At 44.9% G+C, this 27,038-nt stretch overlaps 1 protein-coding gene across 1 annotated transcript in view; it reads left to right on the top strand.

The window, feature by feature from the left end:
* LOC139422325 (potassium channel subfamily T member 2-like) overlaps nt 1-24,196 on the top strand; it is an 84,831-nt gene extending 60,635 nt beyond the window's left edge. Inside the window, exons 15-30 of the mRNA XM_071173520.1 lie at nt 6,343-6,451; nt 6,696-6,752; nt 7,288-7,440; nt 7,645-7,901; nt 8,559-8,892; nt 9,104-9,209; nt 9,354-9,526; nt 15,844-15,915; nt 16,495-16,629; nt 16,785-16,896; nt 21,677-21,778; nt 21,900-21,983; nt 22,774-22,902; nt 23,093-23,438; nt 23,656-23,740; nt 24,002-24,196. Coding sequence (XP_071029621.1) covers nt 6,343-6,451; nt 6,696-6,752; nt 7,288-7,440; nt 7,645-7,901; nt 8,559-8,892; nt 9,104-9,209; nt 9,354-9,526; nt 15,844-15,915; nt 16,495-16,629; nt 16,785-16,896; nt 21,677-21,778; nt 21,900-21,983; nt 22,774-22,902; nt 23,093-23,438; nt 23,656-23,740; nt 24,002-24,119 — 2,372 coding nt within the window. The 3' untranslated portion in view covers nt 24,120-24,196. The remainder of the gene's footprint in view (nt 1-6,342; nt 6,452-6,695; nt 6,753-7,287; nt 7,441-7,644; nt 7,902-8,558; nt 8,893-9,103; nt 9,210-9,353; nt 9,527-15,843; nt 15,916-16,494; nt 16,630-16,784; nt 16,897-21,676; nt 21,779-21,899; nt 21,984-22,773; nt 22,903-23,092; nt 23,439-23,655; nt 23,741-24,001) is intronic.
* Nucleotides 24,197-27,038: the final 2,842 nt, after the last annotated feature.

The raw sequence follows: 27,038 nt of genomic DNA, 5'->3' as shown, positions 1-27,038 counted from the left end.
AAGCAATGAACATTACACCGAGGCCTGTACTCTGGAGCGGGATCGATTTGGAGGTGGAGGGTCCGTCATGGTCTGGGGCAGTTTGTCACAGCATCATCGGACTGAGCTTGTTGTCATTGCAGGCAATCTCAACGCTGTGCATTACAGGGAAGACATCCTCCTCCCTCATGTGGTACCCTTCCTGCTGGCTCATGCTGACATGACCTTCCAACATGACAATGCCACCAGCCATACTGTTCGTTCTGTGAGTGATTTCCTGCAAGACAGGAATGTCAGTGTTCTGCCATGGTCAGCGAAGAGCCCGGATCTCAATCCCATTGAGCACATCTGGGACCTGTTGGATCGGAGGGTGGTAGGCCATGGTGAAGAGGTGGGTATTTAGGTGGAACTTAAAGATGGTGAAGACTCCGTCAGGGATGGTTGTGGAGTTCCAGAGCCTCAGCACAACCCTGGAGAAGGCCCTGTTGCAGCTTGGGAAAGCTTGGGAAAACAAGCTGTTGTGATCAGGGCCAGTTCCAGGCATAAGTGACATAAACTCAGTCGGGGTCTCAATCTACTATTGTGAGTAAGCTAACATGTCAGCTAACACATTTTAGAGTGGTAGTTAAACTAGCCAGATAACCAGATATCTAAACTTGTAATCGTGGTCAAATACCGACCGGGCACACAGGGCACGTGCCCAGAGGCCCTGACCTCCAGTGGCCCCCATTAATTTTGTTAGTTATTCTCACTCAGATATCATAATAACATATTAACTTAAGTCATTACAAAATGTGTATAATTGCAGGAAAATAGCTTTAAAACTGCAAAAATGTCTCTCCAACTCATGACAAAAATGGTAGAATTGCAGTAAATTTGCTATAAAACTGCAGAACAAATTATCTCTGCCCCATGGAAAAATGTGTGGAATTGCATAAAAAGTTTTACTTTAAAACATACATTTCTCTCCACCATTAAGAGAGGGGCCACTAAAATGTTTTGTTGTGAGGTGGGGGGCCCAAAAGGCTTGATCTGAGTCATTTTGTTCTGTTCTCTGCTGTAGCAGCATTGATAGGAACATAAGGCTAGCAGGGTACTAATGATTTGATCCCAAAACATTAAGCTGTCATGATTCATTACACAGAATACTACAGTACTTACTATAAAATTCTGTAGAAAACTGTATTATACTGTAGAATTCTATACTATACACTGTAGTATACCTCGATCATGTATAGTACTTACTATAGAATGTTGTAGTATACTGTAGAATACTATAGTAAATAGTAGAGTATACAACAGACCACAAAAACACTACAGTAATTACTACAGTATACTACAGTCCGCAAAAACAATTCAGTAATTACTATAATATAAACCAATATTATTTTCTTACTACAGTATTTATACTATAGTAAACTGTAAATATTACAGTATACTACAGTCATATCTGCAAAACTATAGTAAATACTAGAGTATTCACTGTAGTATATACTATAGTGAATACCACAGTAAAGTCTGCAAAAACAATACAGTGAATACATCGTTTTTCTTCATTTGGATACATATTATGATCCAAACATTCTTTCTATCCCACTATGCCTGTAATTTATACAAATATTATCATCATCAACAACATTTTCCTCTCTGTTGGTGAGTCTAATGGAAGTAAAGCTGCTAGACAGAAAGGACCTGTGTCTCATTGCTTTTATGTGTTTACTAGCTACTAACCTTCTCCTGAGGCACGAGAGGCGAGGCTGGACAATTCTAGCTACCAACGTTTCTGTCGACAATCAATATGCAAAGCACATCTGGGCATTTAAGGCCAAGATCTCATTTGTACCAAACACTGTACCCCTAATAATATTTGTCCACTGATTACAGCATATAATGTAATCAAGAATTACACAGCAGGGAAAATGACTGCTCCCTGAGCCTCATTTTATTGGTCATAACTCTATATTGTTTTTTTGTCACAAAGAGATGAGAGAGAAGGTAGCCGAAAAACAAGAGAAACAGACAAGGCAGGAGCAGTGAAGGTGGAGTGATGGGTGTTATCTATGTTTGTTCAGGCTGGTTCCGTTTTCTCCCTCCTTCCCAGGCCTTTGCTAAGTGTGTGAGAGTGTGAAAGGTCCTTTAATAAGACACTGCACTGCAGGGGTGTTGCCAGGTCCCCTTAACCCCAAAATAAGATATAGAGCAAAGAAATACAAAAACAACCCAAAATATAAACTGAACAGGTAAGAACAACCCCGAATATAAACTGAACAGGTAAGAACAACCCCGAATATAAACTGAACAGGTAAAAACAACCCTGAATATAAATTGAAGGGGTAAGAACAACTCCGAATATAAACTGAAGGGGTAAGAACAACCCAGAATATAAACTGAACAGGTAAAAACAACCCTGAATATAAATTGAAGGGGTAAGAACAACCCCGAATATAAACTGAAGGGGTAAAAACAACCCAGAATATAAACTGAAGGGGTAAAAACAACCCAGAATATAAACTGAAGGGGTAAAAACAACCCAGAATATAAACTGAAGGGGTAAAAACAACCCAGAATATAAACTGAAGGGCTAAAAACAACCCAGAATATAAACTGAAGGGGTAAAAACAACCCAGAATATAAACTGAAGGGGTAAGAACAACCCCAAATATAAACTGAAGGGGTAAAAACAACCCAGAATATAAACTGAAGGGGTAAAAACAACCCAGAATATAAACTGAAGGGGTAAAAACAACCCAGAATATAAACTGAAGGGGTAAGAACAACCCAGAATATAAACTGAAGGGGTAAAAACAACCCAGAATATAAACTGAAGGGGTAAAAACAACCCAGAATATAAACTGAAGGGGTAAAAACAACCCAGAATATAAACTGAAGGGGTAAGAACAACCCAGAATATAAACTGAAGGGGTAAGAACAACCCTGAATATAAACTGAAGGGTTAAGAACAACCCAGAATATAAACTGAAGGGGTAAAAACAACCCAGAATATAAACAACCCAGAATATAAACTGAAGGGGTAAAAACAACCCAGAATATAAACTGAAGGGGTAAAAACAACCCAGAATATAAACTGAAAGTGTAAAAACAACCCAGAATGTAAACTGATGGGGTACAAACAACCCAGAATGTAAATTGAAAGTGTAAAAACAACCCAGAATGTAAACTGAAGGGGTAAGAACAACCCAGAATGTAAACTGAAGGGGTAAAAACAACCCAGAATGTAAACTGAAGGGGTAAGAACAACCCCGAATATAAACTGAAGGGGTAAGAACAACCCCGAATATAAACTGAAGGGGTAAGAACAACCCCGAATATAAACTGAAGGGGTAAAAACAACCCAGAATATAAACTGAAAGTGTAAAAACAACCCAGAATATAAACTGAAGGGGTAAGAACAACCCCGAATATAAACTGAAGGGGTAAGAACAACCCCGAATATAAACTGAAGGGGTAAAAACAACCCAGAATATAAACTGAAAGTGTAAAAACAACCCAGAATATAAACTGAAAGTGTAAAAACAACCCAGAATATAAACTGAAGGGGTAAAAACAACCCAGAATATAAACTGATGGGGTACAAACAACCCAGAATGTAAATTGAAAGTGTAAAAACAACCCAGAATGTAAACTGAAGGGGTAAGAACAACCCAGAATGTAAACTGAAGGGGTAAAAACAACCCAGAATGTAAATTGAAGGGATAAAAAGAGACAATGCCCTAAGGAGGAGAAGAGAAAATAATCTGACATGACAGGGAGTTGACTGTCTTTTTGACGAATGTATATCTCTGCTAATTGCATCATGTTGAGTTGTCAAGTAAGTGCCATTGAGTTAATAATAGATTAAATCATAGTGTAAATTCACCTGATGCAGCCTACTTGATAGAGGGAGGGAGGGAGGGAGCATCTGGGTAAATTATGTTGAGATTAATGAAGATGTTTTAATTCCATCAGATTTAATTAGTGTTCTGCATAAACCACAGCGTTTACACTTAGCTAACAGGCCAGACTTCATCTCAGCCTCTGACTGAGATATCAATTACCACAGCCTTTGGGATGCACCTGCACTAATAAGGTGGCTTTGATCAGACAGACAAAGAAATGCACTCACTCTTGCATACAGGTACAGCAGAGGAGACAGAGCATGTTTGACCCACTACCTGTGAAGACACATCCACTAGACCACCTTTACTCCACACACACAAATGCATACAAAGCTCTCCCTCGCCCTCCATTTGGCAAATCTGATCATAATTCTATCATCCTGATTCCTACTTACAAGCAAAAACTAAAGCAGGAAGTACCAGTGACTCGCTCAATACGTAAGTAGTCCCTAAAGCCAACACCTAATTTGGCCGCCTTTCGTTCCAGTTCTCTGCTGCCTGTGACTGGAACGAATTGCAAAAATCGCTGAAGTTGGAGACTTTTATCTCCCTCACCAACTTCAAACATCTGCTATCTGAGCAGCTAACCGATCGCTGCAGCTGTACATAGTCTATTGGTAAATAGCCCACCCAATTTTTTATATTTATTTACTTTTCTGCTCTTTTGCACACCAGTATCTCTACCTGTACATGACCATCTGATCATTTATCACTCCAGTGTTAATCTGCAAAATTATAATTATTTGCCTACCTCCTCATGCCTTTTGCACACAATGTATATAGACTCTTTTTTTCTACTGTGTTATTGACTTGTTAATTGTTTACTCCATGTGTAACTCTGTGTTGTCTGTTCACACTGCTGTGCTTTATCTTCGCCAGGTCGCAGTTGTAGCTTAGCCTACCTGGTTAAATAAAGGTGAAATAAAAAAATTAATAAAAGAAAAAGTAATCGGGTTCATCAATAAATGCACCGACGACGTCATCCCCACAGTGACCATACGTACATATCCCAACCAGAAGCCATGGATTACAGGCAACATCCACATCGAGCTAAAGGCTAGTGCTGCCGCTTTCAAGGAGTGGGACACTAATCTGGACGCTTATAAGAAATCCAGCTATGCCCTCAGACGAACCATCAAACAAGCAAAGCGTCAATACAAAATGAAGATGGAATCCTTCTACACCTGCTCTGACGCTCGTCGGATGTGACAGGGCTTGACAACTATTACGGAATACAAAGGGAAACCGAGACACATGCTGCCCAGGGACTTGAGCCTACACTGAAGCATGCACGAGAGCACCAGCTGTTCTAGACGACTGTGTGACAACGCTCTCGTAGCCGATGTGAGCAAGACCTTTAAACAGGTCAACATTCACAAAGCCGCAGGGCCAGACAGATTACCAGGACAAAGCCATATCTCAGACTGGCCAATAAAACGAAAAGATTAAGATGGGCAAAATGACACAGACGCTGGACAGAGATATGGCTTTTTCTTTGCAACTCTGCCTAGAAGGCCAGCATCCCGGAGTCGCCTCTTCACTGTTGGCGTTGAGACTGATGTTTTGCGGGTACTATTTAATGAAGCTGCCAGTTGAGGACTTGTGAGGCATCTGTTTCTCAAACTAGACACTCTAATGTACTTGTCCTCTTGCTCAGTTGGCACCGGGACCTCACATTCCTCTTTATATTCTGGTTAGAGCAAGTTTGCACTGTTCTGTGAAGGGAGTAGTACACAGCGTTGTACGAGATCTTCAGTTTCTTGGGAATTTCTCGCATGGAATAGCCTTCATTTCTCAGAACAAGAATAGACTGATGAGTTTCAGAAGAAAGTTTCTGGCCATTTTGAGCCTGTAATCGAACCCACAAACGCTGATGCTCCAGATACTCAACTAGCCTAAAGAAGGCCGTTGTATTGCTTCTTTAATCAGAACAACAGTTTTCAGCTGAGCTAGCATAATTGCAAAAGGGTTTTCTTATGATTGCTGATAATGGGCCTCTGTACGCCTACGTAGATATTCCATTAAAAAATCTGCCGTTTCCAAATACAATAGTAATTTACAACATTAACAATGTTAATTGTTCAGGCAACATGCAGGAGCCTTCCAGCCCCTCAACAGGTCAGTGTGCGTCACTGTCCTCCTAAACCACAGTGTATTTCTGATTTGATGCTATTTTAATGGACAAAAAAATTACTTTTCTTTCATAAACAAGGACATTTCTAAGTGACCCCAAACTTTTGAACGGTAGTGTAGACTCGGTACCGGTATACCCTGTGTATAGCCTCATTGTTGTTATTTTATTGTGTTACTTTTTGTTATTTTTTACTTTAGTTTATTTGGTAAATATTTTCTTCGGTAAGTACTACACTTGTTGTGTTCGGCGCTTGTGACTAATAAAGTTGAATTTGATTTGATTACTGTATACTGAGTGTTACTGGTTTGTCTCCTTTGCTGCCTTTGTCTGCAGATCATGTGGTGTGTGAAGAGGAGTTTAAGTATGCCATGCTGGCCCTGAACTGTGTGTGTCCTGCTACCTCCACCCTCATCACCCTGTTGATCCACTCCTCTAGAGGACAGTGAGTACACACACACAAACCCACACACACACTCTTTTTCCAATGGGCGTGGGTGGTACCAGACAGAGGCAGTGAAGTATGTCCTTTGGCCTAACAGATGCTGAGTACATTGAGCTGTACACAGCAGATTAATCTTGGTAGATCGACTACTGACCTAAAGTAAACCCAGACCAGTCATGATCCTCTTAAACCCAGACCAGTCATGATCCTCTATCTGCTGCCCCCTCCACCCCTCTACTTTCAGAACAGCACCCCCAGAGGCCTTCAGGCAACATGCAGGAGCCTTCCAGCCCCTCAACAGGTCAGTGTGTGTCACTGTCCTCCTAAACCACCGACAACTCCCTCCCCCTCCCTCCGTATCCCTGATGTGCGGTGACATTAACTCGGCCAGGCATGCTGTCCCCATGAAACGGTCCATTTATTATTTACAGACGACAGTTGTTTCTGTAATGCAGTCCTTCTCACATCACCGCCACCCACAGCCACACTCTCCGCCCTGCACCCTTCCTTTCTCACCTCCTGTCTCTCAACTCATCCTTTCTAAAGGCAGACAAGGTGAACACAGCCCATGTGTGAAACTCTCTCGATGTGTAGCGTTCAGCGGCGTCTATCTTGGCAGCTGTGTTGCTCTGATAGTGTCTGTGTCCCTGTGTGTGTCTCAGTGCTGATTGAGTTATTGATTGGTTTCTGACACCGTTGTAAAGTGTTAACACTGCAGCCTTGAGGGGAAGTGTCTTTGATGTGTGGTTGATGCTGAAAGGGAAGCTGCGTGCAACGCTGTTTAAAAAGTCAACTCTGTCCCCTAATGACCAATCCATTCCCTGATCGTGTCTCAGGGAGGGCGGGGCATGCTCAGCTGACCAGTGGCAGCGCACCTACCGCCGCTGCTCGGCCAATGAGGTGCATCACATTTGTCTGGAGGAGAGCAAGTTCTTTGGGGAGTACCAGGGGAAGAGTTTCACCTTCGCCTCCTTCCACGCACACAAGAAGTGAGTCAATAAGCAGACATACACAAAGTTTACATTTGACATTTTAGTCATTTAGCAGACACTCTTAACCACACACACCCACACACCACACACACCCACACACACCCACACACCCACACACATTTGACATTTTAGTAATTTAGCAGACGCTATTAACCACAAACACACACACTTCCTGTATCTGATCCTCTCATCCTCGGTCAGGTATGGTGTGTGTCTGATTGGAGTGCGGAGGCTGGAAAATGCCAACATCCTGCTGAACCCAGGTCCTGGCCACATCATGGGCGGCTCAGACACCTGCTTCTACATCAACATTTCCAAGGAGGAGAACTCAGCTTTCGTCAGGGGCCACAGAGAGCCCACGCGGGGGGGCCCCAAGGGCAGTGACAGGGGGGTGGGGCCCCAGACCATCTACCATGGACTCACCAGACTGCCTGTCCACAGCATCATCGCCAGCATGGGTCAGTCTCACTGACTCACTGTGACACAGTTACACTCAGACTTTGTCCAAGTGCACTTAGCATAATGTTTCTTATTATACAATTCTGACTTTCCTGATCCATGTACATGGCACAGATTAGGACATGTTTTACATGTTGATCCACAATAGGCAGATGTTAGAAGCCTAACAGTTGTATGAGGAATAAAACCATATCTGATTGTAAGTCTCTGGTGATAAGAGCATCTGCCAACTGAGTGAAATGTATCTGGCATGTAGGTTTCCTTTTGTTTTGTTTTTACAACCACACCCCCTGGTGGAGAACTCTGGGACTTCTGGTTCTCAAAGTTTGAAAGTGAAAATGTGCCCCAGAACAGTCACAGACACGGATGCAAACATAGCACGCAGGGCAAGCACAGATCCACAATCAGTACTATTTGGCTTTGTGAGAGAACAATGGTACTCCCAGTCACAGCACATTGGTACTCTCACAAATCCAAATAGTACTGATTCTGGATCTGTGCTTGCCCTGTGTGCTATGTTTGCATCTGTATCTGTGTTTGTTGTAGGGCACATTTTCCCTTTAGCCTGTGCTTGTATGGACAGGACAATGCTATAACTGTTTTCTACTAAGGGTGTGGACTGGTCATAGATTGTATGTGTCCTCTGTCCCCCGTAGGCACGGTGGCCATTGACCTGCAGGACTCCAGTGACAGCAGCCCAGAGGGTCAGGGCCCGGGGGGCATGACCATGGGCAGTGGGGGAGGTGGAGGTGGCAGGGCCAGCCGGACTGAGGGGGGGTTGGGGGGCGCTAACACCCTGGCCATCCCAGCCACAGCAGACTCTGCCGAGGAGAGACGCCACAGCATCGCCCCTGTCCTGGAGCTGGTGGACGGGGTCAACTCGGCAACCTTCGACCCGTTGGGGGACCAATCAGAGGACGAGGGCGGGGACGAGGGGAAGGATGAGGGGGACGGAGACGAGAATGGCCAGTGTTGGGGTGGACGCTGCGAGTAAGTGTTTAGGAGTTGCCTGAGGTCTAATGTGTGTTTGAATTAGTTTAAGTCCTGCCATGTTGTGTCCTCAGACCCAGGTGTAAATGTGTTTGTGTGTTTCTGTCTGTCTTTGTGTGTGTGTGTGTGTGTGTATATGTGTGTGTGTGTGTATGTGTGTGTGTGTGTGTGTGTGTGTGTGTGTGTGTGTGTGTGTGTGTGTGTGTGGCAGGTGGGTGAAGGGGTACCCGCTGAACTCTCCGTACATTGGCAGTTCCCCTGCCTTGTGTCACCTGCTGCAGGACAAAATGCCCTTCTGCTGCCTGCGCCTGGACAAGGTGGGAATCAGACGACTTCTGCCGTACTTACCCTCAACTAGAACCATCCTACCTCCCTACCTGACCCCTCTTCGATGATGATGATGACCTTCATGTAATCCAATGTATTTCCTGTGTCTTTCCTGTGTCATCTCCCTCCTACAGGCCTGCCACCACATCCCGTTCGAGGACGCTCGGTCGTACGGCTTTAAGAACAAGCTGATCATCGTGTCGGCGGAGAGTGCAGGAAACGGCCTGTACAACTTTATCGCGCCCCTGAGGGCTTACTACCGCCCCAAGAAAGAGCTCAACCCCATCGTGCTGCTACTGGAGAACATGTGAGTGGAAACAGCCACACTGCAGGAAACTATAGGATTACATAGATATAGAACACTGTAAGTCTCTATGGTGTAACCACACTGTAGGAAACTATAGAATTACATAGATATAGAACACTGTAAATCTCTATGGTGTAACCACACTGTAGGAAACTATAGAATTACATAGATATAGAACACTGTAAATCTCTATGGTGTAACCACACTGTAGGAAACTATAGAATTACATAGATATAGAACACTGTAAGTCTATGGTGTAACCACACTGTAGGAAACTATAGAATTACATAGATATAGAACACTGTAAATCTCTATGGTGTAACCACACTGTAGGAAACTATAGAATTACATAGATATAGAACACTGTAAATCTCTATGGTGTAACCACACTGTAGGAAACTATAGAATTACATAGATATAGAACACTGTAAATCTCTATGGTGTAACCACACTGTAGGAAACTATAGAATTACATAGATATAGAACACTGTAAGTCTATGGTGTAACCACACTGTAGGAAACTATAGAATTACATAGATATAGAACACTGTAAATCTCTATGGTGTAACCACACTGCAGGTGGAGCATAGAGAGACTTGTCCTGGAGAGGCCCTCTTTAAACACACTGTCAGGGAAGAAGGGATGGTCTCGTTTTAAGAGTTCCATTAACATAATTTACTGTATGAAAATGTCTGTGTTTCAAGAGTTTATGGGCACTCTGCATTGCACTGTGCACATAATATGAAATATCACTGTGGTTTCTCCTGGTGCAAAACCCCAATATGGGCATATTAAAGTGTAATCCAATAAAAGGACAATAAAAAGCTGAGTCATGGCCGTGTAGCGCTTTGCTCTCCCACTGTTCTCTGCACACAGCAGCCACGACTTTATATTTCAAATCAAAATCAAAAATCAAATCACATTTTATTTGTCACAGGTGAAATGCTAACTTCCAAGCCCTTAGCCAACGATGCAGTTCAAGAAACAGAGTTAAGAAAATATTGACTAAATAAACTAAAGTAAAACATTTAATAAAAAGTAACACAATAAAATAACAACAACGAGTCTCTATACAGGGGTACCGGTACAGAGTCTATATACAGGGGGTACCGGTACAGAGTCTATATACAGGGGGTACCGGTACAGAGTCTATATACAGGGTTACCGGTACAGAGTCTATATACAGGGGGTACCGGTACAGAGTCTATATACAGGGTTACCGGTACAGAGTCTATATACAGGGGGTACCGGTACAGAGTCTATATACAGGGTTACCGGTACAGAGTCTATATACAGGGTTACCGGTACAGAGTCTATATACAGGGGGTACCGGTACAGAGTCTATATACAGGGGGTACCGGTACAGAGTCTATATACAGGGTTACCGGTACAGAGTCTATATACAGGGTTACCGGTACAGAGTCTATATACAGGGGGTACCGGTACCGAGGCTATATACAGGGTTACCGGTACAGAGTCTATATACAGGGGGTACCGGTACAGAGTCTATATACAGGGGGTACCGGTACCGAGGCTATATACAGGGTTACCGGTACAGAGTCTATATACAGGGTTACCGGTACAGAGTCTATATACAGGGGGTACCGGTACAGAGTCTATATACAGGGGGTACCGGTACAGAGTCTATATACAGGGTTACCGGTACAGAGTCTATATACAGGGTTACCGGTACAGAGTCTATATACAGGGGGTACCGGTACCGAGGCTATATACAGGGTTACCGGTACCGAGGCTATATACAGGGTTACCGGTACAGAGTCTATATACAGGGGGTACCGGTACCGAGGCTATATACAGGGTTACCGGTACAGAGTCTATATACAGGGGGTACCGGTACAGAGTCTATATACAGGGGGTACCGGTACCGAGGCTATATACAGGGTTACCGGTACAGAGTCTATATACAGGGGGTACCGGTACCGAGGCTATATACAGGGTTACCGGTACCGAGTCTATATACAGGGGGTACCGGTACTGAGGCTATATACAGGGGGTACCGGTACCGAGGCTATATACAGGGTTACCGGTACCGAGTCTATATACAGGGTTACCGGTACCGAGTCTATATACAGGGGGTACCAGTACCGAGGCTATATACAGGGGGTACCGGTACCAAGGCTATATACAGGGTTACCGGTACCGAGTCTATATACAGGGGGTACAGGTACCGAGGCTATATACAGGGGGTACCGGTACCGAGTCTCTATACAGGGGGTACCGGTACCGAGTCTATATACAGGGGGTACCGGTACCGAGGCTATATACAGGGGGTACCGGTACAGAGTCTATATACAGGGGGTACCGATACCGAGGCTATATACAGGGGGTACAGGTACCGAGGCTATATACAGGGGGTACCGGTACCGAGTCTCTATACAGGGGGTACCGGTACCGAGTCTATATACAGGGGGTACCGGTACCGAGTCTATATACAGGGGATACCGGTACCGAGGCTATATACAGGGGGTACCGGTACAGAGTCTATATACAGGGGGTACCGATACCGAGGCTATATACAGGGAGTACCGGTACCGAGGCTATATACAGGGGGTACCGGTACCGAGGCTATATACAGGGGGTACCGGTACCGAGGCTATATACAGGGGGTACCGGTACCGAGGCTATATACAGGGGGTACCGGTACAGAGTCTATATACAGGGGGTACCGATACCGAGGCTATATACAGGGGGTACAGGTACCGAGGCTATATACAGGGGGTACCGGTACCGAGTCTCTATACAGGGGGTACCGGTACCGAGTCTATATACAGGGGGTACCGGTACCGAGTCTATATACAGGGGATACCGGTACCGAGGCTATATACAGGGGGTACCGGTACAGAGTCTATATACAGGGGGTACCGATACCGAGGCTATATACAGGGGGTACCGGTACCGAGGCTATATACAGGGGGTACCGGTACCGAGGCTATATACAGGGGGTACCGGTACCAAGGCTATATACAGGGGGTACCGGTACCGAGGTTATATACAGGGGGTACCGGTACCGAGTCTATATACAGGGGGTACCGGTACCGAGGCTATATACAGGGGGTAATGATACCGAGGCTATATACAGGGGGTACCGGTACCAAGTCTATATACAGGGGGTACCGGTTAGTTGAGGTAATTTGTACATGTAGGTAGGGGTGAAGTGACTATACATACATTGCCTTGCGAAAGTATTCGGCCCCCTTGAACTTTGCGACCTTTTGCCACATTTCAGGCTTCAAACATAAAGATATAAAACTGTATTTTTTGTGTGAAGAATCAACAACAAGTGGGACACAATCATGAAGTGGAATGACATTTATTGGATATTTCAAACTTTTTTAACAAATCAAAAACTGAAAAATTGGGCGTGCAAAATTATTCAGCCCCCTTAAGTTAATACTTTGTAGCGCCACCTTTTGCTGCGATTACAGCTGTAAGTCGCTTGGGGTATGTCTCTATCAGTTTTGAACATTGAGAGACTGACATTTTTTTCCCATTCCTCCTTGCAAAACAGCTCGAGCTCAGTGAGGTTGGATGGAGAGCTTTTGTGAACAGCAGTTTTTAGTTCTTTCCACAGATTCTCGATTGGATTCAGTTCTGGACTTTGACTTGGCCATTCTAACACCTGGATATGTTTATTTTTGAACCATTCCATTGTAGATTTTGCTTTATGTTTTGGATCATTGTCTTGTTGGAAGACAAATCTCCGTCCCAGTCTCAGGTCTTTTGCAGACTCCATCAGGTTTTCTTCCAGAATGGTCCTGTATTTGGCTCCATCCATCTTCCCATCAATTATAACCATCTTCCCTGTCCCTGCTGAAGAAAAGCAGGCCCAAACCATGATGCTGCCACCACCATGTTTGACAGTGGGGATGGTGTGTTCAGCTGTGTTGCTTTTACGCCAAACATAACGTTTTGCATTGTTGCCAAAAAGTTCAATTTTGGTTTCATCTGACCAGAGCACCTTCTTCCACATGTTTGGTGTGTCTCCCAGGTGGCTTGTGGCAAACTTTAAACGACACTTTTTATGGATATCTTTAAGAAATGGCTTTCTTCTTGCCACTCTTCCATAAAGGCCAGATTTGTGCAATATACGACTGATTGTTGTCCTATGGACAGAGTCTCCCACCTCAGCTGTAGATCTCTGCAGTTCATCCAGAGTGATCATGGGCCTCTTGGCTGCATCTCTGATCAGTCTTCTCCTTGTATGAGCTGAAAGTTTAGAGGGACGGCCAGGTCTTGGTAGATTTGCAGTGGTCTGATACTCCTTCCATTTCAATATTATCGCTTGCACAGTGCTCCTTGGGATGTTTAAAGCTTGGGAAATATTTTTGTATCCAAATCCGGCTTTAAACTTCTTCACAACAGTATCTCGGACCTGCCTGGTGTGTTCCTTGTTCTTCATGATGCTCTCTGCGCTTTTAACGGACGTCTGAGACTATCACAGTGCAGGTGCATTTATACGGAGACTTGATTACACACAGGTGGATTGTATTTATCATCATTAGTCATTTAGGTCAACATTGGATCATTCAGAGATCCTCACTGAACTTCTGGAGAGAGTTTGCTGCACTGAAAGTAAAGGGGCTGAATAATTTTGCACGCCCAATTTTTCAGTTTTTGATTTGTTAAAAACGTTTGAAATATCCAATAAATGTCGTTCCACTTCATGATTGTGTCCCACTTGTTGTTGATTCTTCACAAAAAAATACAGTTTTATATCTTTATGTTTGAAGCCTGAAATGTGGCAAAAGGTCGCAAAGTTCAAGAGGGCCGAATACTTTCGCAAGGCACTGTAGATAATAGAATCTATGACTTGTGTGGCTGGAGTCTTTGACAATTTTTTGGGCCTTACTCTGACAGCACCGAGTATATAGGTCCTGGATGGCAGGAAGTTTGGCCCCAGTGATGTACTGGGCCGTTCGCACTACCCTCTGTAGCACCTTACGGTCAGATGCCGAGCAGTTGACATACCAGGCGGTGATGCAACCGGTCAGGATGCTCTCGATGGTGCAGCTGTAGAACCTTTTGAGGATATGGGGACACATGCCAAGACTTTTCAGTCTGCTGAGGGGGAATAGGCGTTGTCGTGCCCTCTTCACGACTGTCTTGGTATGTTTAGACCATGATAGTTTGTTGGTGATGTGGACACCAAGGAACTTGAAACTCTCGACCCGCTCCACTACAGCCCTGTTGATGTTAAAGGGGGCGTGTTTGGCCCTCCTTTTCCTGTAGTCCACTGTAGTCAGCTCATTTGTCTTGCTCACTTTGAGGTAGAGGTTGTTGTCCTGTCACCACACTGCCAGGTTTCTGACCTTCTCCCTATTGGCTGTCTCATCGTTGTCGGCAACTGCTCGGCCTCTGACCGCAAGGCACTACAGAGGGTAGTGCGTACAGCCCGATACATCAAGGGGGCCAAAGCTTCCTGCCATCCAGGACCTCTATACCAGGCGGTGTCAGAGGAAGGCCCTAAAAATTGCCAAAGACTCCAGCCACACAAGTCATAGACTGTTCTCTCTGCTACAGCACGGCAAGCGGTACCGGAACACCAAGTCTAGGTCCAAAAGGTTACTTAACAGGAGCTTCTACCCCCAAACCATAACACTGCTGAACAATTCATCAAATGGCCACCCAGACTATTTCCATTGACACCCCCCTTTGTTTTTACGCTGCTGCTCAATTATTTATCTAAACACAGTCACTTTACCTCTACCTACATGTACTAATTATCTGAATTACATTGACTAACCTGTGTCCCCACTCATTGACTCTGTACCGGTACCCCCTGTAAACAGCCTTGTTACTGTTATTTTATTGTTGCTCTTTTATTATTTTGTACTTCAGTTTATTTAGTAAATACTTTCTAACACTTATGTTTCTTCAAACTGAATTGTTGGTTAAGGGCTTGTAAGTCAGCATTTCACTGTAAGGTCCAGCCACCCAAGTCATAGACTGTTCTCTCTGCTACCGCACGGCAAGTGGTACCGGAAGTCTAGGTCCCTGTTGTATTCGGTGAATGTGACAAATAACATTTGATTTGATTTGATTGGGGTTCTCTAGTAGCCTGGTTCCCAGATCTGTTTGTGCTGTCTTGCCAACTCCTATGGTGATTGACGCATGACAATAATAAGAGATAATGAGAGTTACAGGAGTTGGCAAGACAACACAAACGGATCTGGGACTCATGCTACTTCTCTGTCTCTACCACTGCAGGGAGCCTGTTTATTTGTTGTGGTAGGTGTAGGTTTTGGTAATCCATATGTGGTAATCCTGGTAATCCATATGTGTTGTGATTGATTCAGACCCGAGCCAGACTTCCTGGAGGCTATCTGCTGGTTCCCCATGGTGTTCTACACAGTGGGCTCCATTGACAAGTAAGACAATCCACCTCAGTACCCTGGTGGCATCATCTGCTTTTCACTCCTACTCTACTTCTTTTCCTCTATTGCTAATTCATACTGGAGCAGCTACACCCCCCGAAGCTGTATATGGACTGACTTTGTTCTGTACTGTATATCACATCAGTTTGTCAATCCTGCTCACTGCTATTTGTCTATATATGGACAATGTCAGTTCTGTTCCAATCTTTCTGTCTTTCTGACATAAATTCTATAATCCCAAGCCCCTTTCCCCCTCCCTCTCTCTTTCTCCCTCCCTCTCTCTTTCTCCCTCCCTCTCTCTTTCTCCCTCCCTTTCTCTTTCCCCCTCCCTCTCTCTTTCTCCCTCCCTCCCTCTCTCTTTCTCCCTCCCTCTCTCTTCCTCCCTCCCTCTCTCTCTCTTTTTCCCTCACTCTCTCTTTCTCCCTCCCTCTCTCTTTCTCCCTCCCTCTCTCTTTCCCCCTCCATCTCTCTTTCCCCCTCCCTCTCGCTTTCTCCCTCCCTCTCTCTTCCTCCCTCCCTCTCTCTTTCTCCCTCCCTCTCTCTTTCTCCCTCCCTCTCTCTTTCTCCTTCTAGCCTGGACAGTCTGCTGCGTTGTGGGGTGACGTTTGCTGACACCATGGTGGTGGTTGACAAGGAGAGCTCCATGATCGCTGAGGAGGACTACATGGCCGACGCCAAGACCATAGTCAACGTCCAGACCCTCTTTAGGTAGGCTGCTCAGCCATACACAATCATTATACATCCATCACACCGTACCATCCTGCACAATCCAGCAGTTGTTTGTGTGCATTCATAGATATCTGCATTCAGCAAGCACTCTATGTCTAAGAATTTGATTGTGTCTCTTTTCTCTGTCCTCCCAGACTGTTCCCAGCCCTCAGCATCATCACTGAGCTCACCCACCCAGCCAACATGCGCTTCATGCAGTTCAAAGTCAAAGACCACTACTCCCTGGTTCTCTCCAAGCTGGAGAAGGTAACATTGTATTATGGTACTCTCTGTGGTGAGTCGGACCATCCTAGTCAGATCATCTAATGATGTGGGAATGTCAAAGGGAAGTGGTACTCCGTTACTGTAATGCTTATTCATTTCCCTGTCCCTCTTTCTCCCCCCCCCCCTCTCTCTCTCTCTCTCTCTCTCTATCTCTCTCTCTCTCTCCCTCTCTCTCTCTCTCTCTGTCTCTCTCTCTCTCTCTCTCTCTCCCTCTCTCTCTCTCTCTCTCTCTCTCTCCCTCTCTCTCTCTCTCTCTCTCTCTCTCTTCTGTTCTCTCTCTCTTTCTCTCTCTTCTGCTCTCTCTCTCTCTCTCTCTCCTGTTCTCTCTCTCTTTCTCTCTCTGTCTCTCTCTCTCTCTCTCCCTCTCTCTCTCTCTCTCCCTCTCTCTCTTCCTCTCTCTCTCTCCCTCTCTCTCTTCCTCTCTCTCTCTCTCTCTCTCTCTTCTGTTCTCTCTCTCTCTTTCTCTCTCTTCTGCTCTCTCTCTTCCTCTCTCTCTCTCTCTCTTCTGTTCTCTCTCTCTCTTTCTCTCTCTTCTGCTCTCTCTCTCTCTTCCTGTCTCTCTGTCTCTCCCTCCAGCTCTCAATTCAATTCAATTCAAGGGGCTTTATTGGCATGGGAAACATGTGTTAACATTGCCAAAGCAAGTGAAGTAGATAATATATAAAGTGAATATATAAAGTGAAATAAACAATAAAAATTAACAGTAAACATTACACATACAGAAGTGTCAAAACAATAAAGACATTACAAATGTCATATTATATATATATATACAGTGTTTTAAATAAATAAGCATAAATATGGGTTGTATTTACAATGGTGTTTGTTCTTCACTGGTTGCCCTTTTCTCGTGGCAACAGGTCGCAAATCTTGCTGCTGTGATGGCACACTGTGGAATTTCACCCAGTAGATATGGGAGTTTATCATAATTGGATTTGTTGTTTGTGTTGAATTCTTTGTGGATCTGTGTTATCCGAGGGAAATATGTCTCTCTAATATGGTCATACATTGGGCAGGAGGTTAGGAAGTGCAGCTCAGTTTCCACCTCATTTTGTGGGCAGCCTGTCTTCTCTTGAGAGCCATGTCTGCCTACGGTGGCCTTTCTCAATAGCAAGGCTATGCTCACTGAGTCTGTACATAGTCAAAGCTTTCTTTAATTTTGGGTCAGTCACAGTGGTCAGGTATTCTGCCGCTGTGTACTCTCTGTTTAGGGCCAAATAGCATTCTAGTTTGCTCTGTTTTTTTGTTAATTCTTTCTAATGTGTCAAGTAATTATCTTTTTGTTTTCTCATGATTTGGTTGGGTCTAATTGTGCTGCTGTCCTGGGGCTCTGTAGGGTGTGTTTGTGAACAGAGCCCCAGGACCAGCTTGCTTAGGGGACTCTTCTCCAGGTTCATCTCTCTGTAGGTGATGGCTTTGTTATGGAAGGTTTGGGAATCGCTTCCTTTTAGGTGGTTATAGAATTTAACGGCTCTTTTCTGGATTTGGATAATTAGTGGGTATCGGCCTAATTCAAATCCTAATTGGTATGTTGAAATTTATGTTCCTTTTGATGGCATAGAATGCCCTTCTTGCCTTGTCTCTCAGATCGTTCACAGCTTTGTGGAAGTTACCTGTGGCGCTGATGTTTAGGCCAAGGTATGTATAGTTTTTTGTGTGCTCTAGGGCAACAGTGTCTAGATGGAATTTGTATTTGTGGTCCTGGTGACTGGACCTTTTTTGGAACACCATTATTTTGGTCTTACTGAGATTTACTGTCAGGGCCCAGGTCTGACAGAATCAGTGCATAAGATCTAGGTGCTGCTGTAGGCCCTCCTTGGTTGGTGACAGAAGCATTCTCTCTCTCTCTCTCTCTCTCTCTCTCTCTCTCTCTCTCTCTCTCTCTCTCTCTCTCTCTCTCTCTCTCTCTCTCTCTCTCTCTCTCTCTCTCTCTCTCTCTCTCTCTCTCTCTCTCGCTCTTTCTCTCTCTCTCTCTCTCTCTCTCCCTCTCTCTCTTCTCTCTCTCTCTCTCTCTCTCTCTCTTCTGTTCTCTCTCTCTCTTTCTCTCTCTTCTGCTCTCTCTCTTCCTCTCTCTCTCTCTCTCTTCTGTTCTCTCTCTCTCTTTCTCTCTCTTCTGCTCTCTCTCTCTCTTCCTGTCTCTCTGTCTCTCCCTCCAGCTCTCAATTCAATTCAATTCAAGGGGCTTTATTGGCATGGGAAACATGTGTTAACATTGCCAAAGCAAGTGAAGTAGATAATATATAAAGTGAAATAAACAATAAAAATTAACAGTAAACATTACACATACAGAAGTGTCAAAACAATAAAGACATTACAAATGTCATATTATATATATATATACAGTGTTTTAAATAAATAAGCATAAATATGGGTTGTATTTACAATGGTGTTTGTTCTTCACTGGTTGCCCTTTTCTCGTGGCAACAGGTCGCAAATCTTGCTGCTGTGATGGCACACTGTGGAATTTCACCCAGTAGATATGGGAGTTTATCATAATTGGATTTGTTGTTTGTGTTGAATTCTTTGTGGATCTGTGTTATCCGAGGGAAATATGTCTCTCTAATATGGTCATACATTGGGCAGGAGGTTAGGAAGTGCAGCTCAGTTTCCACCTCATTTTGTGGGCAGCCTGTCTTCTCTTGAGAGCCATGTCTGCCTACGGTGGCCTTTCTCAATAGCAAGGCTATGCTCACTGAGTCTGTACATAGTCAAAGCTTTCTTTAATTTTGGGTCAGTCACAGTGGTCAGGTATTCTGCCGCTGTGTACTCTCTGTTTAGGGCCAAATAGCATTCTAGTTTGCTCTGTTTTTTTGTTAATTCTTTCTAATGTGTCAAGTAATTATCTTTTTGTTTTCTCATGATTTGGTTGGGTCTAATTGTGCTGCTGTCCTGGGGCTCTGTAGGGTGTGTTTGTGAACAGAGCCCCAGGACCAGCTTGCTTAGGGGACTCTTCTCCAGGTTCATCTCTCTGTAGGTGATGGCTTTGTTATGGAAGGTTTGGGAATCGCTTCCTTTTAGGTGGTTATAGAATTTAACGGCTCTTTTCTGGATTTGGATAATTAGTGGGTATCGGCCTAATTCAAATCCTAATTGGTATGTTGAAATTTATGTTCCTTTTGATGGCATAGAATGCCCTTCTTGCCTTGTCTCTCAGATCGTTCACAGCTTTGTGGAAGTTACCTGTGGCGCTGATGTTTAGGCCAAGGTATGTATAGTTTTTTGTGTGCTCTAGGGCAACAGTGTCTAGATGGAATTTGTATTTGTGGTCCTGGTGACTGGACCTTTTTTGGAACACCATTATTTTGGTCTTACTGAGATTTACTGTCAGGGCCCAGGTCTGACAGAATCAGTGCATAAGATCTAGGTGCTGCTGTAGGCCCTCCTTGGTTGGTGACAGAAGCATTCTCTCTCTCTCTCTCTCTCTCTCTCTCTCTCTCTCTCTCTCTCTCTCTCTCTCTCTCTCTCTCTCTCTCTCTCTCTCTCTCTCTCTCTCTCTCTCTCTCTCTCTCTCTCTCTCTCTCTCTCTCTCTCTCTCTCTCTCTCTCTCTCTCTCTCGGAAACATGTGTTAACATTGCCAAAGCAAGTGAAGTAGATAATAAACAAATGTGAAATAAACAATTCCAAAAGAATAAAGACATTTCAAATAATTTCAAGTCATATTATGTCTATATACAGTGTTGTAATAATGTGCAAATAGTTAAAGTACAAAAGGGAAAATAAATAAACATAAATATGGGTTGTATTTACAATGGTGTTTGTTCTTCACTAGTTACCCTTTTCTTGTGGCAACGGGTCACAAATCTTGCTGCTGTAATGACACACTGTGTTATTTCCCCCAATAGATATGGAAGTTTATCAAAATTAGGTTTGTTTTGGAATTATTTGTGGATCTGTGTAATCTGAGGGAAATATGTATCTCTAATATGGTCATACATTTGGCAGAAGTTTATGAAGTGCAACTCAGTTTCCTCCTCATTTTGTGGGCAGTGTGCACATAGCCTGTCTTCTCTTGAGAGCCATGTCTCCCTACAGCGGTCTTTCTCAATAGTAAGGCTATGCTAGTCTGTACATAGTCAAAGCTTCCTTAAGTTTGGGTCAGTCAGAATGGTCAGGTATTCTGCCACTGTGTACTCTCTGTTTAGAGCCAAATAGCATTCTAGTTTGCTCTATTTTTTTTGTTAATTCTTTCCAATGTGTCAAGTAATTATCTTTTTGTTTTCTCATGATTTGGTTTGGTCTAATTGTGTTGCTGTCCTGGGACTATGTGGGGTCTGTATGTGTTTGTGAACAGAGTCTTCTCCAAGTTAATCTCTCTGTAGGTGATGACTTTGTTGTGGATGGTTTGGGAATCACTTCCTTTTAGGTGGTTGTATAATTGAATGGCTCTTTTCTCTCTCTCTCCCTGTTTGTCTCTCTCCCTGTCTCTCACTCTCCCTGTTTGTCTCTCTCCCTGTCTCTCACTCTCCCTGTCTATCTCTCTCCCTGTTTCTCTCTCCCTGTCTGTCTCTCTCCCTGTCTTTCTCTCTCCCTGTCTTTCTCTCTCCCTCTCCCTGTCTTTCTCTCCCTGTCTTTCTCTCTCCCTCTCCCTGTCTTTCTCTCCCTGTCTTTCTCTCTCCCTCTCCCTGTCTTTCTCTCCCTGTCTCTCTCTCCCTATCTCTCTCCCTCCCTGTCTTTCTCTCTCCCTGTCACCCTCTCCCTGTCTGTCTCTCTCCGTCTCTCTCTCTCCCTGTTTTCTTATTCCTGTGTATGGTGATCTGATAGAAAGAGAGAGAGAGGGGCTCCAACCTGGTCTTCATGTTTCGTCTACCCTTCGCTGCTGGGAAGGTGTTCAGTGTCAGCATGCTGGATACTCTACTGTATCAGGTTAGTCTGAACTCTCACCCCAGCACAGCAACGCTCCATATTTCAAAACTCAGTCTATAATATTTGTATTTCCCCTTTATTACTCAATGACCCTCTGTTGTTTGTTGTGTGTTCCCACCAGTCCTTTGTGAAGGACTACATGATTTCCATCACCAGACTGTTGCTGGGACTAGACTCCATGCCTGGCTCAGGCTTCCTCTGTGCTGTGAGTAACTCATCTGCTCATGTTCTCAATAGTTATCATCAGAAAGCTATGAAATGTGATGATCAACAATATAATGTATAGTATACAGCCCTGCTTAGATTTTACTAAGGTTGAAGGGACATTAGTGTAGATGCCTGGTACTGAGGTTGAAGGGACATTAGTGTAGATGCCTGGTACTGAGGTTGAAGGGACATTAGTGTAGATGCCTGGTACTGAGGTTGAAGGGACATTAGTGTAGATGCCTGGTACTGAGGTTGAAGGGACATTCGTGTAGATGCCTGGTACTGAGGTTGAAGGGACATTAGTGTAGATGCCTGGTACTGAGGTTGAAGGGACATTAGTGTGGCTGCCTGATACTGAGGTTGAAGGGACATTAGTGTGGCTGCCTGGTACTGAGGTTGAAGGGACATTAGTGTGGCTTCCTGGTACTGAGGTTGAAGGGACATTAGTGTGGCTGCCTGGTACTGAGGTTGAAGGGACATTAGTGTGGCTGCCTGGTACTGAGGTTGAAGGGACATTAGTGTAGATGCCTGGTACTGAGGTTAAAGGGACGTTAGTGTGGCTGCCTGGTACTGAGGTTGAAGGGACATTAGTGTGGCTGCCTGGTACTGAGGTTGAAGGGACATTAGTGTGGCTGCCTGGTACTGAGGTTGAAGGGACATTAGTGTAGATGCCTGGTACTGAGGTTGAAGGGACGTTAGTGTGGCTGCCTGGTACTGAGGTTGAAAGGACGTTAGTGTGGCTGCCTGGAACTGAGGATGATGAAGGTGGGGTGTTTGGGGTCTCATAGATGAAGATCACTGAGGAGGACCTGTGGATCCGCACCTATGGTCGACTCTACCAGAAACTATGCTCCTCCACTGGTGACATCCCCATCGGCATCTACCGCACTGAAGCCCAAAAGTTACCAGTCTCTGAGGTACCTGTCTGGACAGAAAGATCATCATTTACAGGAGTCAATGACACCAAGCTGTACATCATCATGATGTTTTAGTGATAAAACATCAACACCCAGAATAAAAACTCAACTCACTCAATAACAACTCACAATAGAAACAGCTGCTGCTTGATATTGGTCTGAGCTGTGTGTATGTGTGTCTCTCTCTCAGTCCCAGGTGTCCATCACAGTGGAGGACTACGAGGACACCAGAGAGCCCAGAGAGCCCCTGCTGTCTCGGAGGGGTCCCCACCGCAACTCCACCTCTTCCGAGCCCCCCTCCTCTTCCTCCCACTCCTCGGACCACCCCCTCCTCCGGCGGAAGAGCATGCAGTGGGCCAGAAGGCTGAGCAGGAAGGGGGGTCGGGGGCCCAGCGGGTCGAAGGGGGCCACAGGAAGCGCTGCGGAGAGGATCAGCCAGCAGAGACTGACCCTGTTCAGACGCTCTGAGAGACAGGAGCTCAACTCTCTGGTCCGCACGCGCATGAAACACCTGGGCCTCTCAGCCACAGGATTCAGTGAGTACTGTTAGATATGTTCTGTGGGGTGGATGTGTGGTCATGTAGCACTGCACTGTGCCTGCCTAATGGAATAGAACTGTTTGTTCATAGCTTTGTGTTTTCCTCCACTATTTTTTTGTCAACATTACTAAGGAACAACTTAATTGGTATCATTTGAGTTCCTGTGACATGTCATGTTTATTTCCTGTCTTGTGGTGTGTACTTCCTGTGTCAGATGGGATGACGGACCAGGGCAACAGGTTGTCTTACATCCTCATCAACCCCTCTCCTGACACCAGGCTGGAGCTGCACGATGTGGTGTGAGTACCCAATATCCTGATGGTCAGTCAAATCACACATCATCAGAAGGCAAATTCACACAATTTCACTCAATATACTGGTCCAACTTAAATTAAGTCTTGCACATTCACTCAGGAATAAATCACTAAAGTTAAGTGGGTAACCCTTCATAACAATAGCCTGCAGGTATAATGGTTTATAACTTGTTATAAGAACGTATAAGCATTTGTTAAATGTATTATTCATCTAAGTGTGTCTTGGTGTGTGTGTCCCATGTCCAGGTACTTGATCAGACCAGACCCTCTGTCTCTGTTGCCTAACCAGGGGGGCACTAGGAAGGTCAGCAACAGCCGCTCCGAGGGCCACAGGTTCGACACACAGAACAGCACCCATTTGTGAGCGTAGACAACAGAACTCAGCAGCATAGTGGGAGTGGAGAGAGAAACGAGAGAGAGACAGAGAGAGAAACGAGAGAGAGAAAGAGAGAAAGAGAGAGGGAGGGGGATATTCTATAGGGAAGGACACATGTTCCACATCTACTCTGACCAGACAGTCACAGCTGTCACGTTGTTTTGTATTCAGAAACTCAAAGGCATGGACCTTTTCTACAAGCTGGTTTGTTTCATTTATGCACCGTTTCATTTTTGAAGTGGAGAGCTGGGGACACAGAAGTGCATTCAATGACCTTGTATTTGTATTTATGTATGTGCATGTACTGTATGTATGTTATGAGCCAGACACTGACATTTATATCTGGACAGCCAAAGGAACACATTTCCAAATGACTGTTATTTTTCTGTCTCTATGTGGTTGTGTGTGTCGAGGTGATTGCAGCCGAGCCAACAGTATGCTGATCTGGGGTTTCATGAATATTTTCTGTACCTTTTTATCTGATCGTACTGTTACTTTAACTCTCCGTCAGTTCCCACATTCATCTTTTAGCTCACCAGCAGCAGAGGAAGCCAAAGAGCAGTGATCACCTGTCAATTTCCACAATTAGAGAGCTAGCAGGCATACACTAATGCTGGATGATCTATAACACCATGTACTGTCTTCAGAAAGAAAGGGAAAAGATTTTAAGGAGTGACCCAGTCGATGAGTATCTCCTGAACAAAGCTAATATTCGTTTACTGATTCATGTAACTTTATGGATAGTTCTAAGTGGCCAAGGCCAGCTTTTCTGTCTCTGTTAATTAGTTAGTTAGTTATTTAGTTAGTGTTTACCCTTCCCCACGTCTCCTCAACCAGCTCGCTATTCTATTATTGTCATGCATGTTGGAGAGTCATGCATGTGGAGACCAAGGTCTTGAAAGCCGTGTGAATCTTTGTCTGAAACCCAGCAGAGGTTTATCAGAGATGGTGGCGCCACCGTGTGGTGAGAATGCTACTCAGCATCCATGCACTACAGTGCCCTCATTCAGTGCTGTTTCAACAGATATGGAAATATGTATATATTAAAGTTGCTATACATCTACTCTTTCAATGGCTCAGTTTGATTTCCAATTCATTTTCAAAGCTGTCATTATACTCTCACACTGTAGCCAGGCTTGGCTGGCGTGCCATCTTGTTCCCCCAGTTATGGCTTGCTGTGATCATATGTTTGTATTGGTGCCAGTCTGCTCTGAAGGCTATGCATATCAATAGAGGTGTTTTCCTATCCTTATGAATCCACTAATGGTCTGAATGCAGTCTCCGATAACGTGGGAACATTGCCTTTACATTTTAACCGTGCTATAACGCTGAACTTCAGTGATACAGTTGTATAAACATACAGAACATATACTGTATATAATTATAAACAGGGTGGCTCGGGCCCTGAATGCTGATTGGCTGACAGCCATGGTATATCAGACCGTATAGCATGGATATGACAAAAAATATATTTTTACTGCTCTAATTACGTTGGTAACCAGTTTATAATAGCAATAAGGCACCTCGGAGGTTTGTGGTATATGGCCAATATGCCATGGCTAAGGACTGTGTCCAGGCACTCCGTGTTGCGTCGTGCTTAAGAACAGCCGTTAGCCGTGGTATATTGGCCATATACCACACCTCCTCGGGCCTTAGTGCTTAAATAGACCACCATTATATGTATTAGGGTTCCTTCACTTTCCATTTATCACACTGGTTCACATTCAGTCCTACTCTCACAGAAACCCACTGCCTTTACTATTATACTCAAACCTACTCACACACAAATATACAGTTGTTATTAATGACTCAATAGATTAGATTACTCCTGCAAGGAAACACACACTACCCTCTAACACAATAAATCCCTGTCATTGTGTGTGTGGCAGTAGTAGGATGATTAAGGGTGTCACTGAGAGGGAAATCAGCCATATCACCTCCCATGAGCAGCGTCATCATGAGTCGTTCACCTCCCTCTAAGAACCACACTGCTGGCCCAAGTGCTTTCCACTTCTTTTTATTTAACCTTTTTTAAACTAGGCAAGTCAGTTAAGAACACATTCTTATTTACAATGACAGCCTACCCTGGCCAAACCCTCCCCTAACCCGGACGACGCTGGGCCAAACCCTCCCTTAACCCGAACGACGCTGGGCCAAACCCTCCCCTAACCCGAACGACGCTGGGCCTAACCCGGACGACGCTGGGCCAAACCCTCCCCTAACCCGAACGACGCTGGGCCTAACCCGGACGACGCTGGGCCAAACCCTCCCCTAACCCGGACGACGCTGGGCCAAACCCTCCCTTAACCCGAACGACGCTGGGCCAAACCCTCCCCTAACCCGAACGACGCTGGGCCTAACCCGGACGACGCTGGGCCAAACCCTCCCCTAACCCGGACGACGCTGGGCCAAACCCTCCCCTAACCCGGACGACGCTGGGCCAAACCCTCCCCTAACCCGGACGACGCTGGGCCAAACCCTCCCCTAACCCGGACGACGCTGGGCCAAGTGTGCGCTGCCCTTTGGGACTCCCGATCACGGTCGGTTGTGATACAGCCCTGGATCAAACCAGGATCTGTAGTAACGCCTCTAGCACTGAGATACAGTGCCTTAGACCGCTGCGCCACTCAGGGGACGGTTTGTCCAGGCCTTGGGAAGCGTCCTCTCATCAGCTCCCTGAATCTGATCCACCTTCAGCTCCCAAAGCTGAGTTGTTTACATTACCTCATTCATCTTCTATTGTTCGATGAACACACAGCTTTTAGCTGCAGTCCAGGCTGCGTCCCCATGTCTACTGTTGGCTTAGCCCTCATCACAGTTTACATGATGTAACTTCCCACTGGGCACAGACTCAATTCAACGTCTATTTCACGTTGGTTCAACGTCATTTCATTGAAATGACGTGGA

Source organism: Oncorhynchus clarkii, chromosome 12 (assembly GCF_045791955.1).
Source record: "Oncorhynchus clarkii lewisi isolate Uvic-CL-2024 chromosome 12, UVic_Ocla_1.0, whole genome shotgun sequence".
NCBI lineage: Eukaryota > Metazoa > Chordata > Actinopteri > Salmoniformes > Salmonidae > Oncorhynchus > Oncorhynchus clarkii.
Note: the sequence above shows the minus strand (reverse complement) of the source record. Positions and strands in the feature narration are given on the sequence as shown.